This window comes from Corvus kubaryi, unplaced genomic scaffold (assembly GCF_017639235.1).
Source record: "Corvus kubaryi isolate FWS band 111438036 unplaced genomic scaffold, C.kubaryi_AGA036_p1.0 37266, whole genome shotgun sequence".
Taxonomy (NCBI): Eukaryota; Metazoa; Chordata; class Aves; order Passeriformes; family Corvidae; genus Corvus; species Corvus kubaryi.
In genome coordinates, this window is record NW_024581081.1 from 2,135,288 (window position 1) to 2,150,539 (window position 15,252).

Here is a 15,252-nt window from a genome sequence, read left to right on the forward strand (position 1 = left end):
TCATAGTAATGTAAGAAAATTATTACGGGAAGCTTTGCTTTTCCTGGATATTACAACTTACATATAAACAAATACAACTTCAATGTCCAGAGATTTTCTTTCTCATGACATTTTTTACCAAAGTCTCATAGTGTTTCATGGTCACATGTGCCTTTTCCTTTTAGAGGGCTAAAGGACAGCTGTTGTTTTCTGGTACTATTGATAATGTGAAAAAAAAAAACCTGTGAGATAACACCATAGCTAGTACTTTTCTTATTGAAAATAAGCTAATTAATCACTGTAGTGGGCAGAGAAAAGCTAACTCCCTCTCTCATTTACTTTTCTGAAACTCATTGATTTACATGGTGAGGCATGACTATAGCTGGCAGCAGTATTATATACCCTTCATTTCTTAATACTTTGTATATGCTTGTTTCTTTAGTTAGGAAATGCTTTGATATAAATAAACACACTTTAGTCCTGATTTTGCAATCACTTAAACATTTGCATGACAGTTTCCTGAGTCAGGCCTATATCTGCTTATGATACCAAAGCCAGCATTTTATGTAGCATGAGCTTTATCTTATTCAGAAATTTTGCATTAATTCTATTGAATTACACTTTCTGAAGCTTCTCATACATGCACTTAAATACTTTCTTTGTCTTCCTATATTTTCTCCTCTTTTTTTGATTTCAGATTTTTTGGGGGTTTATTTTATGGCAACATCTCACTTAAGCTTACAATAGTATAGATGATTCTAACATTTCATTTATGCTTGTTCACTTTGCCTTATGGTTATGGAAGTTTTTCCTTGACTATTCAGAGGGATCTCGTGTAAGTACAGCACAGAAAGACCATCTTTATATAATTTCTATAAATTGTGTAGTACAATAATATCTTTAACTGTTATTAAAATATAAATAAATAGACAAGGAATAAGCTTTGGATCATTTATTATATCTGTAAAAACATAAACAGGCATAAATAAATGAAGATAGATTCAGAATAACCATCTGTTAGGAAGTTAGTTCAAGTCAAAACACTTAAAAATTGGCACTGTAGACTGTATTCATGTAAATATGTATTTAGACATTTAATTATCTAGGCTCATGTACAGATGTTCTGATTCACTGCAGCCTTCATTTGGGAACTTCTAAGGGCTCAGGATCGACCCACTCAGGTAGCTGCTGAAAATTGGATTCAGGTGCTAAACTTTGTGTTTCTCTGAATTATTGACACAAGTTTATAGTCTAACAATAGGTCTGTCTCACAGCTGCTTCCTTGCCAAATCATAAGCATAGAGGTCACAAGAGCCTTTCTCTGCAAGTAACTAATTTGATAATTAGGTGAAATCTCCCTGGTCACGAAAGACGCAGATTTAAAATGACATAGGCTGGGCTTGTTTCCTGCTTCCTGGGAGGGTGCTTCATCACTAGGTTTTTAAACCACAAAAACTAAGGCAGTCATTGTTGCCGTTGCTGATTTTTTTCCTGCCTTCTTAAAAACACCAAGTGTAATGGGCCATAAGGTTATTCTTTTCTGTAAATCTTCCCCACCCACCCCCTCAACTCACATAACTTTTAAACTCATTGTCCAAATTCAGTGAAACTGAAAAAGGGGCAGAGTTTCTGGAAAAATAAGCGTCAGGGTAGAAGGGAGAGGTCCAAATTCATGTCCACGTGAGAGAACTGTTGTAGGGTTTGCAAGAGATACAAGGTGTCAGAACATGCCTTAGCTCATACCGCCTATTAGCTGGTAGGACTGGTGGGAAACAAATTGTCATTGTAAAGAGGTGTAGTGCAAAATCAGCATGCATCCATGGGAAACAGGTATCGCTACTGTTTCATGACACAACTTGCTTTTAAAGAAATCATTTGGTCTCACCCAGAAGGAATGGCAATTGCTATCTACAACCAGGAAAGCTCCTGGGCTGTAGCTCGAGGCCAGATGCAAATATTTAAGTCTCAGAGAAAAACTGTTCTGCTCCCTGTTCCCCACTGGCTACCTCTGTGAGACTCACTGATCAGCCCTTCACTCACTTGAATGCTGCTCTTGGGAATCCAACTCCTACTATATGCTGAGAGGTAAATTTAATGCAGCCCTATTGAGTCTCCTGCAGAGCCCACGTGACAGATATTAAGTGTTGCAATTCCTGACGTGGTCTAAATTTCCATTCTGGCTGTAAAAGATTTATACCACAATGTTTTCTCCTGCCCTGTGTCTCTAATTCTGCCTGTTTTCACAGTTGTCTTCTGTGGATGTGTGAAGTTAAGTCAGTCTGTTAGCTGAAAATTGAAAGTGCTATTATTGTTCTTCTCCTGCAAAATCAAGTTATCTTCTTGTGCCATTTCCCCTGCAGAACTAGAACCATAACCCCAATTTAAGCCATTCTGAGCTGCTAGATAGAGATATATTACAAGGGTAAGGATATGTAAATAAATTAATATTAGCCTGTCTTGTTCAATGTCTTCTCAGGATTTAGTGACAGTGGTTATAATCTCTGCCAGACAACTATCAGCAGTTTCAGGAACTGTTGAGGCAGATGGCTGAGGCACTAGATCTGATAAAAAGCATGCCTGAACTTACTGACTTTTCTCCATTTTGTGATATTAGGTAGAGAGGAAAGCTGGTGCCTCTGTAAAATGAGGATATTATCAAACCAGCAAGAGATATCGGGATTACTTTTTTTTTTTTTTTTTTTAATCCATACAATTAAAGGAAAAGAAGACAGTAGAAGAGGAGAGGTCTCAAGCACTGGGAGGCTGTTGGTACCTCTCTTCTCACAGGCTGGTAACAGCTTCAGTTCACCTCCTCCATCTTATAAAGCCAATTCTTTAGCTGATACACACGTTCCTGTGAGAGTCCTATGCCCTATGGTTGACATTCCGTTCTAATCATTTCCCAAGCAGACTTTTAAGTAGGTGAGATTCTTACTCATAACTGTAAAGCAAAGGTATTGGGTTCTAGCAACAGATGTGCAGATAAGCCTATCTACCCTTTCACCGTGTTTTGCTACAAAATTACAGCAGAAAGTCAACAGGCTCAGACACAACATCTTAATCGGCATCCAGTGGGATATTTTAAGTTACACTGTGGAATAGTTATGCTAACCCATAATGCATACGTTCATGTGAGTTAGAACCTTTATGAAGCATACTTTGGAAAATTAACTAGCCAAAGGAATGTCCTTGGCTTCCCTTCCTCCACTTTCAGCCTTTGTTTGTCTTCTACTTCTCCCATGTCCACATTCTTCTCCCTCAGACAAGAAATGTCTATTTTACTTATCAGTCAAGCACCCAATAAACTTTGGCTGTGTTAGGACAAGTAATTCAGGAGGACTTTTCCAGATACCACTATCCAGTGATGACATTTCTTGGTGACTCATGAATTTTCTTCACGTGATTTTACTGAGGCTAATATATGTTATTCTTTTCCCTTAAAATAACATATCATCGTTTCCTTCAAAATCATCATTCTGCTCTAGCTGCTGTTGTCCAAAAATGCTCAGTTCTGATGCAGAATTTTCTCTTAATCTTGAGGTAGTGCTTCCATGGGTACCAATTCAGCATTGCAGCTGCAGAGTTGGATCAGACACCTGTAAACTCACTGCAGCCATTAGCATTAAACAACACAGGAGATGAAACAGCCATCTGTGGTCTGCTGGAGAGAAGCGATAAAGGAATTTTGTGAGGTGTTACTTCTTCCTTTCCTCTGGAGAGTGACCCTGTCCACTGAGCAATAAGTATTCCAGGAAAACTTCAAGAGAATATTACTCTTGAAATATGTCCCTTAGATATTGTCAAGCTGACTTCCAAGTTATCTTTGCAAGGTGTCCCAAATTTATCTAAAAACCCCCCTCATGACTTTCCTTCATAGGAATGGACATTTCATTGTTATTAATGTAAAGCTGATTACAATGTGTGCATGTACTCTCAGATCACTCAAGTGTGGGAAAGCATATTTAAGTTGCCAGGGAAGAATTTTCTTGACAGCTTTTTACTTTTGCTCCTCATTATAATACATGAAAATGCAAACTCCAGCTATTCAAACACACTGTGCTCTGCTGTGCTGTATAAGTGTTTTCTTGGCTGTTATAAAGCTCCAGGCTGGCCTGAGCTGACCAAGAGCATTCAGCCATATCACTTGCCTCTTCTCTTGTCTCTTCCTCGCTGACCTGACTTGCACATGTATGTGTGTGTATGAGCTGTTTTCCTTCTGAATCTTAGCTGTTGTAGGCTTGTCAGGCACCAGGGCTGGAAGGACTGTAAGATAAGTGAATGATGAATAGATAGAATTAAGATTGTGGTTACAAAATGTAGCATGCTTTAGAAATGTTAGAGAACAAAAATGGTCATATTTGTCGGGATTGGCTGGAGAATGATAAATGACAAAATTTCTACTCTCGTGCTTTAAAGCCCTGGTGTGGCAGCAAATCAGGATAGCAAACACTCAAATGACCACTGCAAAGGAGATGAAATTACTGTAACTACTTCACTGCCATCAGCCTATAGATACATGATATGTGCAGCAGTTTTGGACAAGCAGCTACAAATTCACCTGAGAAGCAAAGATTTTTTTTTAAGCAAGACTGTTCAGGTTCGCTGCTTTTGTAATGAAGTGAAAGGATATTAAGAGAAGCTTTACAAAGTGAACCAGAAGTGCTGCATCATTAGCAGTTGGAGGTTTTCTCTGTTATGACACGTGTATGATCAGTGTTAACCAGGTTCCAATTCACAGTGCTGAGCATGGCATATATCCTCTTTGCACACAGAAAAGTTTTTTTTGCTCCCATGTAGTTCCAGAATAGATGTTTAAAGGTCTTTTTCAACAGCCTTAAGCCATTATATGCTTCTGGATGATTGCAATTCTTCAGGTGTAAGCAATGCAAGTAAGAGCAGCAGGTTTTTTCCTATATTCATACATGCCAACAGTAAAACTGTGTCATGCACACTGGAAATCAGAAAAGTATATCCTTAATTCTCACTCCTATAGCTAGGATCTTTGAATGCTTTTTTATTTTTATCAGAAAAAATGCTATATGGAATGGGGAAAATGACCTTTAATTAATAATTTTTACTGGACTGACACCATTTTCTTAAAACAATGAAGAAAAGTAATAAAGTGTAATGAAATAAATATATGGAATATATTAAAAATAATTTTCTTTTAAAATATTATAATGTATTTCAATACTAATTTTACCTTAAAAAATGCTAATAGTTTTCCATCCTATTGTTTTTATACACACTTATTGTATGCAATTACTTCTTTGTTACAAACAATTGTATTTAGGCCTCACTAAAATGCTTGTGTTTTAATAACACTGTGATCCCTTTGTGAAAACATTAGGAGTACATTTTGATAAACAGCCTAGAGTCTGTGATATCTATAGTGGCACAGTAAATCATGATTTTATATGAGACAGTGAAGGAAGTAGTCTTATAAACATTGCATAAGTGGCAAAACAAAAGGTTTTGCTGTGTATTGCAAGAGTGTGTCAGTCTACTAAATCTTAGTAAGTGATCTAAGTCAGGTTACTGACATGTAAATATCTTCTGTCACCTGGTGCTGGTGTAATTTAGACAGGAAGAAGATTGAGTGTTTTCCAGTTAAGAGTCACTAATGAAATAGTTTTTATTTACTTATCTTGTTTTCACACTTAATTCAGACTCCTATAGCTAAAAAAAAAAAAAAAATCAGTCTGGATGTGGTGTATGTGCAGTTTCTACATTGCTTTCAAAAGGCTTCAACTTACCAAATTCAAAAGCCGTGAATCTCCAGAAACACCACACTTAGGGGACACAGTTTCCTTTCTCTTTTTATCTGTTTTTCATTCCTGTAAGACTACAGATTATAATACATTTTAGTTGTATAAAAATTGGCTTTTTTCTGTTTGCTTGAAAAGCTGTTATGAATTCAAATATATGCTTTTCTTAATGTAAAAATTAATAGCTGTTAACTAGCTTTTGATAAGTATTTATTTTTATGTCCTTCATAAAAAGAAAGGAAATCTACATCTTGAGAAAGCTATTTTTTTAAAATCTATAATATGCATTAACTCAACTGGAAAAACAAAGGAAGAGTAATCAGATTACTCAATTCATTTACATCTATATTTTGCAATAATATAAAGACACACCAGAAGGAGATATCCTGATCCTTATAGTACTGATATCTGGGGAGCAAGGTGTTCCTTTATGTCTCGCTTGAGGATAAAATAGCACATTCCAGTTTCAGTGCTCGTTGTCCTTTAAACTGCATAAATTCTGTCCTTGTCCTACACCAATGAAAGAAATCTTGGCAAATCCACACAGTCATTCATAGCTTTCATCTCCTTGTCCTTTCTCAAATCACTGCTAAAACACCCTCTGTTGACTTCAGGCTCTTGCTTTTTTAGCTTAATTAAGGAACAGTGAAACTAGAAAACTGGCAACTTCAGGCATATTCAGCAACCTATAGACATATCTAACCACTTGCTTCCATAGTTTTGATGGGAAATTTTTAATGCATTGACCTATTTTTATTTAGTTGCATTCCACAGAATCACAGAATAGTTAGGGCTGGAAAGGAGATCACGTAGTCCAACCCCCCTGCCAAGGCAGGGTCAGCTAGAGCAGGTGACACAGGAACGTGTCCAGGTGGGTTTGGAATGTCTCCAGACAGGGAGACCCCATGACCTCCGTTGGCTGCCTGTTCCAGTGCTCTGCCACCCTCAATGTAAAAAAGTTTCTCCTCAGGTTGAGGCGAAACTTCCCATGACAACAAAGGGTTCACCCTTCTGTCACAAAGTTAGGAAAGCAGTCATTGAAGGAATTCAGTTGTCATTGCCATTTTTCATGGGCAAGCTAGACCAAGCAGAGTTCTCAAATGGTAATGATTTTGAATGGTGAAATTATACACAACTGATTCCATTAGTACATGGCAGATGTACAAACATAGCAGCAGTTATTAACACAAAGTAATGGATTACTGAGCTTTTTGCTTGTGAAGAAAAACATAGGGTTCCCCCTTAAAAGCATTTTGGTTGCATTAATTCAAAACTTCCATTGGTGGAAGGAGGATGGATTGCTAAGCATCTTGGGTTTAGGTATGTATGTAACTCAATGTCAAAAATTGGCTGGTTTAGGATTGTGTTCCATGTCGAAATCAGTGATCTTTGAAGCACTTGAGGACTTTCAGGTTTGTCACTTTGAATTACACTAAAAATAAATTATGTTCATTCCACACACATGCAAAGATTTGGTTTTTTATGGTTTTAATTCCTTTTGCATTAATGATGCTATATTTGGATGAGAAATTAATGGGATGAACAAACATTTTACATCAGTCCAGCAAAGCTATGCAAATTTTGCACACACAAACATGATTTCCAACAAAAAAAAATATTATTTACTTTGTACTAGCTTATATACATATATCTAAAACAACTGGCAGAACACTGGACTTGCATAACTGGTGCAACTCTTGTTGCACATTAAGTGTGATTTGGGACTAATATATTGTTTTGCAATAGTAAAGAGTGTACCAAGGCCGACAAGATGTCAGCCTCCAAATTCCATTCCCCTGTTGAGCATACTATTTGTCTAAAATTATTTAACTCTACTTTGTTTGATATTGATCTGTAGCACAGACATAAGCACACTTCAAAGTCTAAATTAATTGGGGAAGTTTAAGTACTCATAAAGGAAAAAATATTCTTTTTTACCACATTGATACGTTTGCTAGTGATTTCTTTTTTCATTCTTGTACTTCTATTAAAAAAAATCAAACAGCAAAAAACCCCAAAACCTGGGCTTAGAAAGGATTATATCTGATATTGCTAACATTTCCTGGAAATGGAAAAACTGCAGTAACAGCTGCTGTCTTGGTTCATTTTCAGTTGGGTTTTCTGGTTTTTTGGGGTTTAGGTTTTTGTTTTGGTTTGGTTTTTTACTACAGCAATTTGCAAGTAGTTGCAGCTATCTCTAGTTAGCTTACGTCATTAGGAAAACATCATTTCCATGTTTCCTGTCCAATCAGAGCACTTCGTCTACTTGCTGACTTGTTGACTTTCTGAATAGCGTTTATAGTAACAGCACTTTCATTTTGCTATAAATGCTAATTTATGAAATAACTAAAAGCTAGCTGCATATGGAAGAGAACTATAGGAAGAATCTGTATTTTGTGCTAAAGCAAAATGCCTTCAATGAGAATTAAGAAAATCTTCTCTAAGACATGATGAGCTGAAATGTCTCTATATTAGTATTCTTTTTAAATTCCAAGCATATATGCCTTCTTGGACTGAAACATTTTTCTGTAATCTCTGCAGTACTGTAGCATCGTAAAGTGATAAACACTCAGCACTAGTGATGAAAAATAGAAGGAAGAGCCAAGTAAAGCAAGAGACAAGTGTTGATAGTGTCAAAAAACAGGTCTGTGCTTATTCAAAGATTTGGCCTTCTTAAGTTATATTAATACATTCAGCTTCAATGTTTTAAAGTACTTTGAAATATACATGTTGAGTTTTTTAAATTGTTTCATGATTTCAAGTCAGTGTTTATTAAATTTTATTGATTTTTCAGCCAAATTTGTGCTTCTTTCCTTGGAATAAGATTAAGCTTCCAAAAGCAGTGTTATATATGTGGTAATCTGTTACTATACCAAAAGTTTAGATTTTTTTTTTTTTGTATCATAACAGATAAGAATTCTCCCTATTACATTTGTAACTCCAGCAAACCCTCCTTCATGAAAGACATTTTTATATTAAAGGAGTAGCACTCTCCTCCATTACATTTGAAATGGCTGGTGAAAATCTCTCCAGCTCAAAGAGATCTCTGCACCATTTCCTGTTCTGGGATTGCTCTGTGCTGAGCAACAGCAGATATCCCACCATGAGCAACCTGATCTAACTTAGGAAACAGAGCTGACTTAGAGCAGAGCATTTGGACCAGATGACTCCAGAGGTTCCTTCCAACATAAACTACTCTATGAGCTCTTCTTTTCAACACTCTAGCTTTGGGGCCAGCCTGCATGAGGCCAGTTTGCACTTAGTGTGTACATAATCTAGACTTATCCTAAGGAACATTTAATACTGATGTTCACATTACTATGAGCCTTCACAGAGAGAACATGGGGTTCTCTGTGTGGGTTAGTAACAACCAGAAGTCATAACCTCCTGGTGTCTCTTCCTTATCCTGAGTGAAATGAACTGGCAATGTCCCACTGTTTCTTAGCAGACAGGAGGGGTTTAGGGTCTTACCCTGTGACTTTTCACAGACTTTCAATTAAATGAACAGGGAGACTGAACTACCTCATCTTTCCTGGAGCTGACAATTTCAAAGCACAGTTCTGAGTCACAGTGATAGGAGTGGTGCAGAGGAGCCTTCCTCTCTCTCCCCACAGTGACTCATCAGGGCTTTCATTTTCCACTCCAGTCAGGAAGCCAACACATTCTATGACGATTAAATTTATCCTAACAAGAAGACTTTGAAAACTTAATTAAGCTCTGAACTGTACCTGAGCAGTGAACTTACATGATGTGAACCCTGACATAGATGCATGCCAGCCTGTAGATTAAATCAGCTTCCATTTATTTCTTCATATTGGTGATGGCTCCTAGAGGGAAAGAAAGTCCTGAAATTTTCCTCAAAATGTTTTAATGCTAGTTTGTACTGCTTAACTGCATTTTGTTATGTGACAGGTTCAATCTCAATGCAGCTGGCTTTTTTTGTTTTGAACTAACATTCAGGTTAGCATGTTGCATTACTGTAGTCATTCTAATTGCTGAAAATACGTGTTGGTTTGACTAGGGTGAACTGAGCTGCTTAAAACCGATTTTTTCCACGGTTGTATTTTACCATAAATAGTACTTTCATTATTGACAATAAAAGTTGAGTTTGTGACTGATACCTTCCATGACTTGGAGCAAGTCACTTTACCTTTCAGTATCTTTGTTTCTCAAGATCCAAAAGGAAGGAATGATGCCTATCTTTCCAAGTAGTTTTATTGATTTGTGTACAAAAAAAAGAAAAAGCCGACAAAAAAGCTCACTCCATTATACCAGAGCTCTTTGTTAACTAGTAGCACTTCAAAAGTTTCTTCCAAGAATCATTTGTTCCAAGACAAGTTGAAATACACAAGTGTGACTATATGCACTTAAAATCAGTAAAAAACCACTTTCATCAGTAAAGAATAAAGGAATGACATTTGAGTTACAATTTGATTTAAAATGTTGTCTAAACTGGGGACATGGGGCTGTCTTCACAGTCACTTCAGAAATATATTTTGTTATTCCAGTACTAAGCATTCCTCAGGTATTTAACATTTGTGGAAAATCTAATATCCCAAGATCTACGACATCCCTGCAACAACAGGTGTATGAAAACCCTGACTTTAATTTGTGTAAAGCAGAACCTTTGGAACAATCACCACCAGGAGCAACCTCTGGTCTCTGTGAAATACTTACAAGCAACATATTTAGGGGATTAAGAACTCCTCTTTTTGAGATCCAGCCTGCCTTGAAGTGAAATCTAATAAACTAAAAGAATGTCTTGGACACTTTCAGATGCTAACAAATGTCTAGAGTTAAGAATAGATCTGAGTGAGTTTAAGGGTTGGTTTACCTTTCTTGTCAACACCAGGATGTCAAAACTGCCATATCAGGCTCTTAGTGCATAGAGAGGAACTTGCTTGTCCTTCTTTAAAGCAATAAAATTTTATATTTGTAGCATTACCCTAGTGAAACTTTAAAATGAAATGACATAGAATACAAATAACACCAGAATTTCTTTAATATCCCGAATCATGAATAGAAGCATGTCTAGACTCAAATACAAACCACCTTTTATAGCAAAATTCAAATCCTCCTCTGTTCCCTGCCAAATGCTGAGTTCAGTCCCTGAGGGTCTGAGCAGGGTTTCCTTGGCTACAGCAGCTGGCATTGGGAGGGCAGGGAGTGCCGCTCCTGGCCTTGGTGTGCCGGGTGATTTCATCAGCTAACACAGGTCTTGACAGGTGCAAAGACTTTCACTTCACTTCAAGCACCATAAAACCTTTGGTGCATGATTTGGGAGACTGGGAACTAACTTTTTGATCTAGAAAGGGAAAGTAAGATCTTTTCCTGATAGCAATCCTCTAGATCTGTTGGTAGTCCTTTAGTGCATTTCTTCTAAACATAGAAACAACATTTACTCTGAAATGAGTTCTTGGTGCATGCTGAATTTGCCAGACGTTTCACTTTGAGGCAGAGATATGACAAATGTGCATCCCAGCATTTTCATGTTGATTTATTCTTCCTCACAAAGGACAACTTCATAAAGAGTTTGAATCAGATCCATGTTCACTCTTTACATATGCAACATTTTTGTGGCTGACAAAGCTGGCTTCTCAGGCAAACTAACTTGGAAATAAAGTCAAACCAGAGAAGGGCATGCTGAGACCGCTATACTTTAGTGGCTATTTTTTTCCTGCTAATCATCATTATTATTATGAGTAGATATTTACCCTTAGATGCATTGGGCAGATAATTCTGACTCATCCATTTAATGGATGTTGTCCTCTTGGGTTAATGATTATCTTTTTTGTATGAAAGCTTTGTTAATTCCTATAAGTACATAGGATAGCTATTTTAATACTTACCAGGTGACCTTGATGCTGACATAACCTTTCTAGTATTGTTGGTTGTAGCTTGTGTCATGACATTAGTGTGGATTATGGCTGTCTTGAGGATACAAACCTTCATATAGCACAGATGGTCTGTAGGAAAAAAAAATTGTAATGACGGTCTACACATCACACATTCAGTCTTCCCTTGCAGACTCTTTCCTTTATCATTGCCTCATACTCTTAGACACCTTTTAATCAAGCATCTAAGACATAATTTTTTGTACAGACTATGCTCCATAATAAAGATTGTAACATGCAATTCTGGAAAATACCTCTGCTACCAGCGTTATCGTGGCTTCTCATTGGCCTCCCCCAGACTTCCTTAGAAATGTATCACCATTACTTCCAGACAGCTGATTTTTTTTACTACTTCTTTGAAAGAACGATGAAAGCTGTGTAAGCTCATTAGCAGAGCATGTGTGTAGGCTTAAAATTACAGATAATAGACATATGGTTGGAAAGTCAGTAATTCCTTTACGTATTTGCCAAGACTTAGGTCAAGGTTCAGGATTTCCTTTGCTCAAACTGGTGAAATCAGAAATACCTCCAGGTGTTCTGGGGAGGGCTTGCAGTGCACATGCAAGACAGGTGATGAGGCACAGTTATCTCAGTTGCCTTCTGCAAGAGCAAACCATGTTTACTCTAAATTGCACTCAGTTGTGGTGTGCTTTTCTTTTTGCACTGTTTTTTTTGTATAAGTCAATCCTTTTTTTAATAGTTCTTGGTGTTTTCTATGCACTCTCATAATCTGTTGTTTGTAGCATTACAGTAAATTCATTGTAATAAATTCTGTTGTCACAATCCTGGCTTTTCATGTCAATGAAATTAATAGTTAATGTCTTGGAAAATATTTGTGTGCTTAAAAGTAATCATCATTTTAAAAAATTACCTCCTTCCCACTCAGAAGCACAGTCCTTGTATGTCACGTCTGTATTTGTGTAACCATTTCATAAAAAGTAAAGTGACATAAATATGTGTAAGCAGTCAGATATTTTACAGGAAAATTCATCAAAAGGGTGATTTTTACCCGTGTTCACCAGCTGTTTCTTCATGATCGTGGTTCTTCAGTTTTTGCTGGTAACAAAACCACAAGCTTTAAATCCAGATCTTTGGGCTTAGATCTAGAAGAGGCTGTGGGGATGGGTGGAGTTGTACATCTACATTGCATCAACCTGGGGATCTGGAAGCAGCAGTGGGGGCAAAATCTACCCTTGCCCTCGTGTTTGCCTGTTTGCCCTGTTTCAAATGTGAAAGGCCGGCTCTGCCTGAGAAGTTGCATTGTCTTGACAAATGGGTCTTTCTCTGGCTGAAAGAAAGTGGCTCTTTCTCTGCCACTGAGTGTTTGAGATGTTAACATGGGCACATTGTCACCACTGCCCAGAGTGAGGCCACTGGCTGCTTGCATGTGGACTACCCTACAGCAGTGTGACAGCTGCCCCACCTCCCCCACTACACCAAACAGGATCTGAGTACATTTTGCCCCTTCCAAATTAGTTTTCACACGTCTTGGAATATATATACAGATACTTTTTCTGATACTTTTCAGAATATTGTTTTAAAACCAAAAGAAATATATTTTCTACCTTTAAATCTCTCAGCAACTTTGTAGATGAAGTTATTTCTTATTGATTTTATTTTGGTGTCACGGTATTCATACTGATTTTTAAAGAATTATGGTCTGTGTGTATGAGCGTGTGTCATCCTTGCTAGTCCATGTCAGAGAAAACAGCAGTAAATGTTACTGCACCTGGGGGCTGCAATAATTTGTCCTTTTGACATTGACTTAATTTTGCACATTTTTCAGGAAGCTGAAATTGAATGAGCACCATGATATACACCAAAAATCTCTTTTAGCTACGTTCCCTCTATCAGGAACAACAAAAATGTGTTAATATGATGACTAATGTGGAGCACCCCAAACTAATACCTAGTTAAGATTTCAAACCATAACAAGTCTAGAATAAGTCATTTTTTAGACAAGTGCTTATGCATCTGGCAGTAGAATTTTGTCTTAAGTAAGCAGTGTTAAAAATAAAGTAGTAATGGTTTTAGAGGTGAACTGTGAAAGTGAGAATCCACATTCATCTTATAAAAGAATGTGTTTAGTTTCATTAGGATTTTTGCTTAGGTACTGAAGTAATGCATATGTACATTTTGAAAGCATTTGAAGCTGGAGCCTGAGCAAAGCCTTATAGAGATACCAAACCCATCCTGTTTTCAAATTCAGCTCTGTTTCATGTCACAGAAAAGTTTCTAATAGAGGCACAGTAATTGCCCATTGACCAGTAATTGCAATTTCCTATGTCATTATTTTGAAGTGTAAGACAAAATTCAATATAATTCTTTTCTTTTTCTCTTTTTTTTTTCTTTTTTTTTTTTCTTTTTTTTTTTTTTTTTTGTCTTTTATTAACCAGTTAATTTAGGTGATGGGATAGAATACAGCCAGCAGAAGCGTGAAAATGTTGGAGTTCTCATTCAAGAGACACTGGAACTCTTTGAACGCTACGGTGGAGAACATGCTTATATAAACATTAAATACATGATCCCCACTTATTGGTCGTGCATTTAAACTGAATTATATTAAATGGGATGATTCCACCTGTGCTCTAAAAAACTGTATCTGACTCTGTATGGCATCTTGTTAGTCATGCTTTATTTTCTCTACAGCTGCTAAAATAGTGGCTTCTGGGGCATTGGAGTGTTAGCACTATTGTGAACAAGGCTTTCCAATACATAAATAGTGTCTGTTCCTTTGATTACAATGGTGTACTGTGCTTGTTTGTTCCCTGAAAGAATCACTCCTTTATAACAGAGCTGACTTGAACAGGAATCTGAGTTAAACCTTCACTTGTGTAGACAATAAAACTATAATTTTCATACACGATTCAGCAATTGCTGTTCTGTGTCCGCTTGCCCTGAGGGTGATGTCAGAGGCTGTAACAAGAAGAGTTTATGCTGACTGCTTAATAGGTGTTTGTCATGGAAGAGAAACACCAGTTCAGCAATGCCTCTCTAGCAGCTGTGCTGAATAATGTGCACTGACATACAATAAAACTGTTGAATGTATATACCAATTGCAGAAGGAAAATTTATATTTTCCATTATAAAGCACTGTCATTAAATTAATCAAGGTTTCTTACACACTCCTGTTCTCAGCTTCCAGGTGTTTACTCATGGAACTTGGGTTTCTCTTGGTGAACATAAGGCACAAACACAGTTATGAAGAAAAGAAGCCCAGAAAAAAACCTGAATAAATCAGATGGAAGATACAGCATACATAAAGTATTGGTTCCTAGTGACACTAGGTAAACACAGAATGTACACATACATTTTTAAAGGGCACTTGGTATTTTTGTAACTGCAAGGTTGCTATTGCTTTTCTGTTGTTATTATTATGGTGTGTATGTGTGCGAACAATGCAGCTATTGTTGTAGGAATCCCTTACAATTTCCTACTCAGTTAGTTTCTCCCTGTGTACCCATAACACAGAACTGATACAAACATGGATTTAAGCAAAGCTATTGAGATTGACTTTATTGCTTTTTAAGCATTTCTATGGAATAAACCTACCAAAAAAAAAAAAAACCAAGCAATCTGACGATTCTCAAGGACAACCATTTAAAATTATT

The 15,252-nt window shown here is 36.9% G+C and overlaps 1 protein-coding gene and 1 long non-coding RNA gene across 10 annotated transcripts in view; one reads left to right on the top strand and one right to left on the bottom strand.

Annotated features, from left to right (window-relative positions):
• Window positions 1–15,208, top strand: part of PACRG (parkin coregulated) — a 216,052-nt gene extending 200,844 nt beyond the window's left edge. For all 9 annotated transcript variants that reach the window (XM_042025065.1, XM_042025064.1, XM_042025063.1 and 6 more), the window contains one exon: window positions 14,038–15,208. In XM_042025065.1, coding sequence (XP_041880999.1) covers window positions 14,038–14,192 — 155 coding nt within the window. In that variant the 3' untranslated portion in view covers window positions 14,193–15,208. The remainder of the gene's footprint in view (window positions 1–14,037) is intronic.
• LOC121663141 lies at window positions 917–11,709 on the bottom strand. Its single transcript, XR_006015540.1, has 3 exons — window positions 11,597–11,709; window positions 5,736–5,824; window positions 917–4,242 (listed from the first exon to the last, which is right to left on the bottom strand). It is a non-coding gene; the product is annotated as an uncharacterized LOC121663141 (long non-coding RNA).
• Window positions 15,209–15,252: the final 44 nt, after the last annotated feature.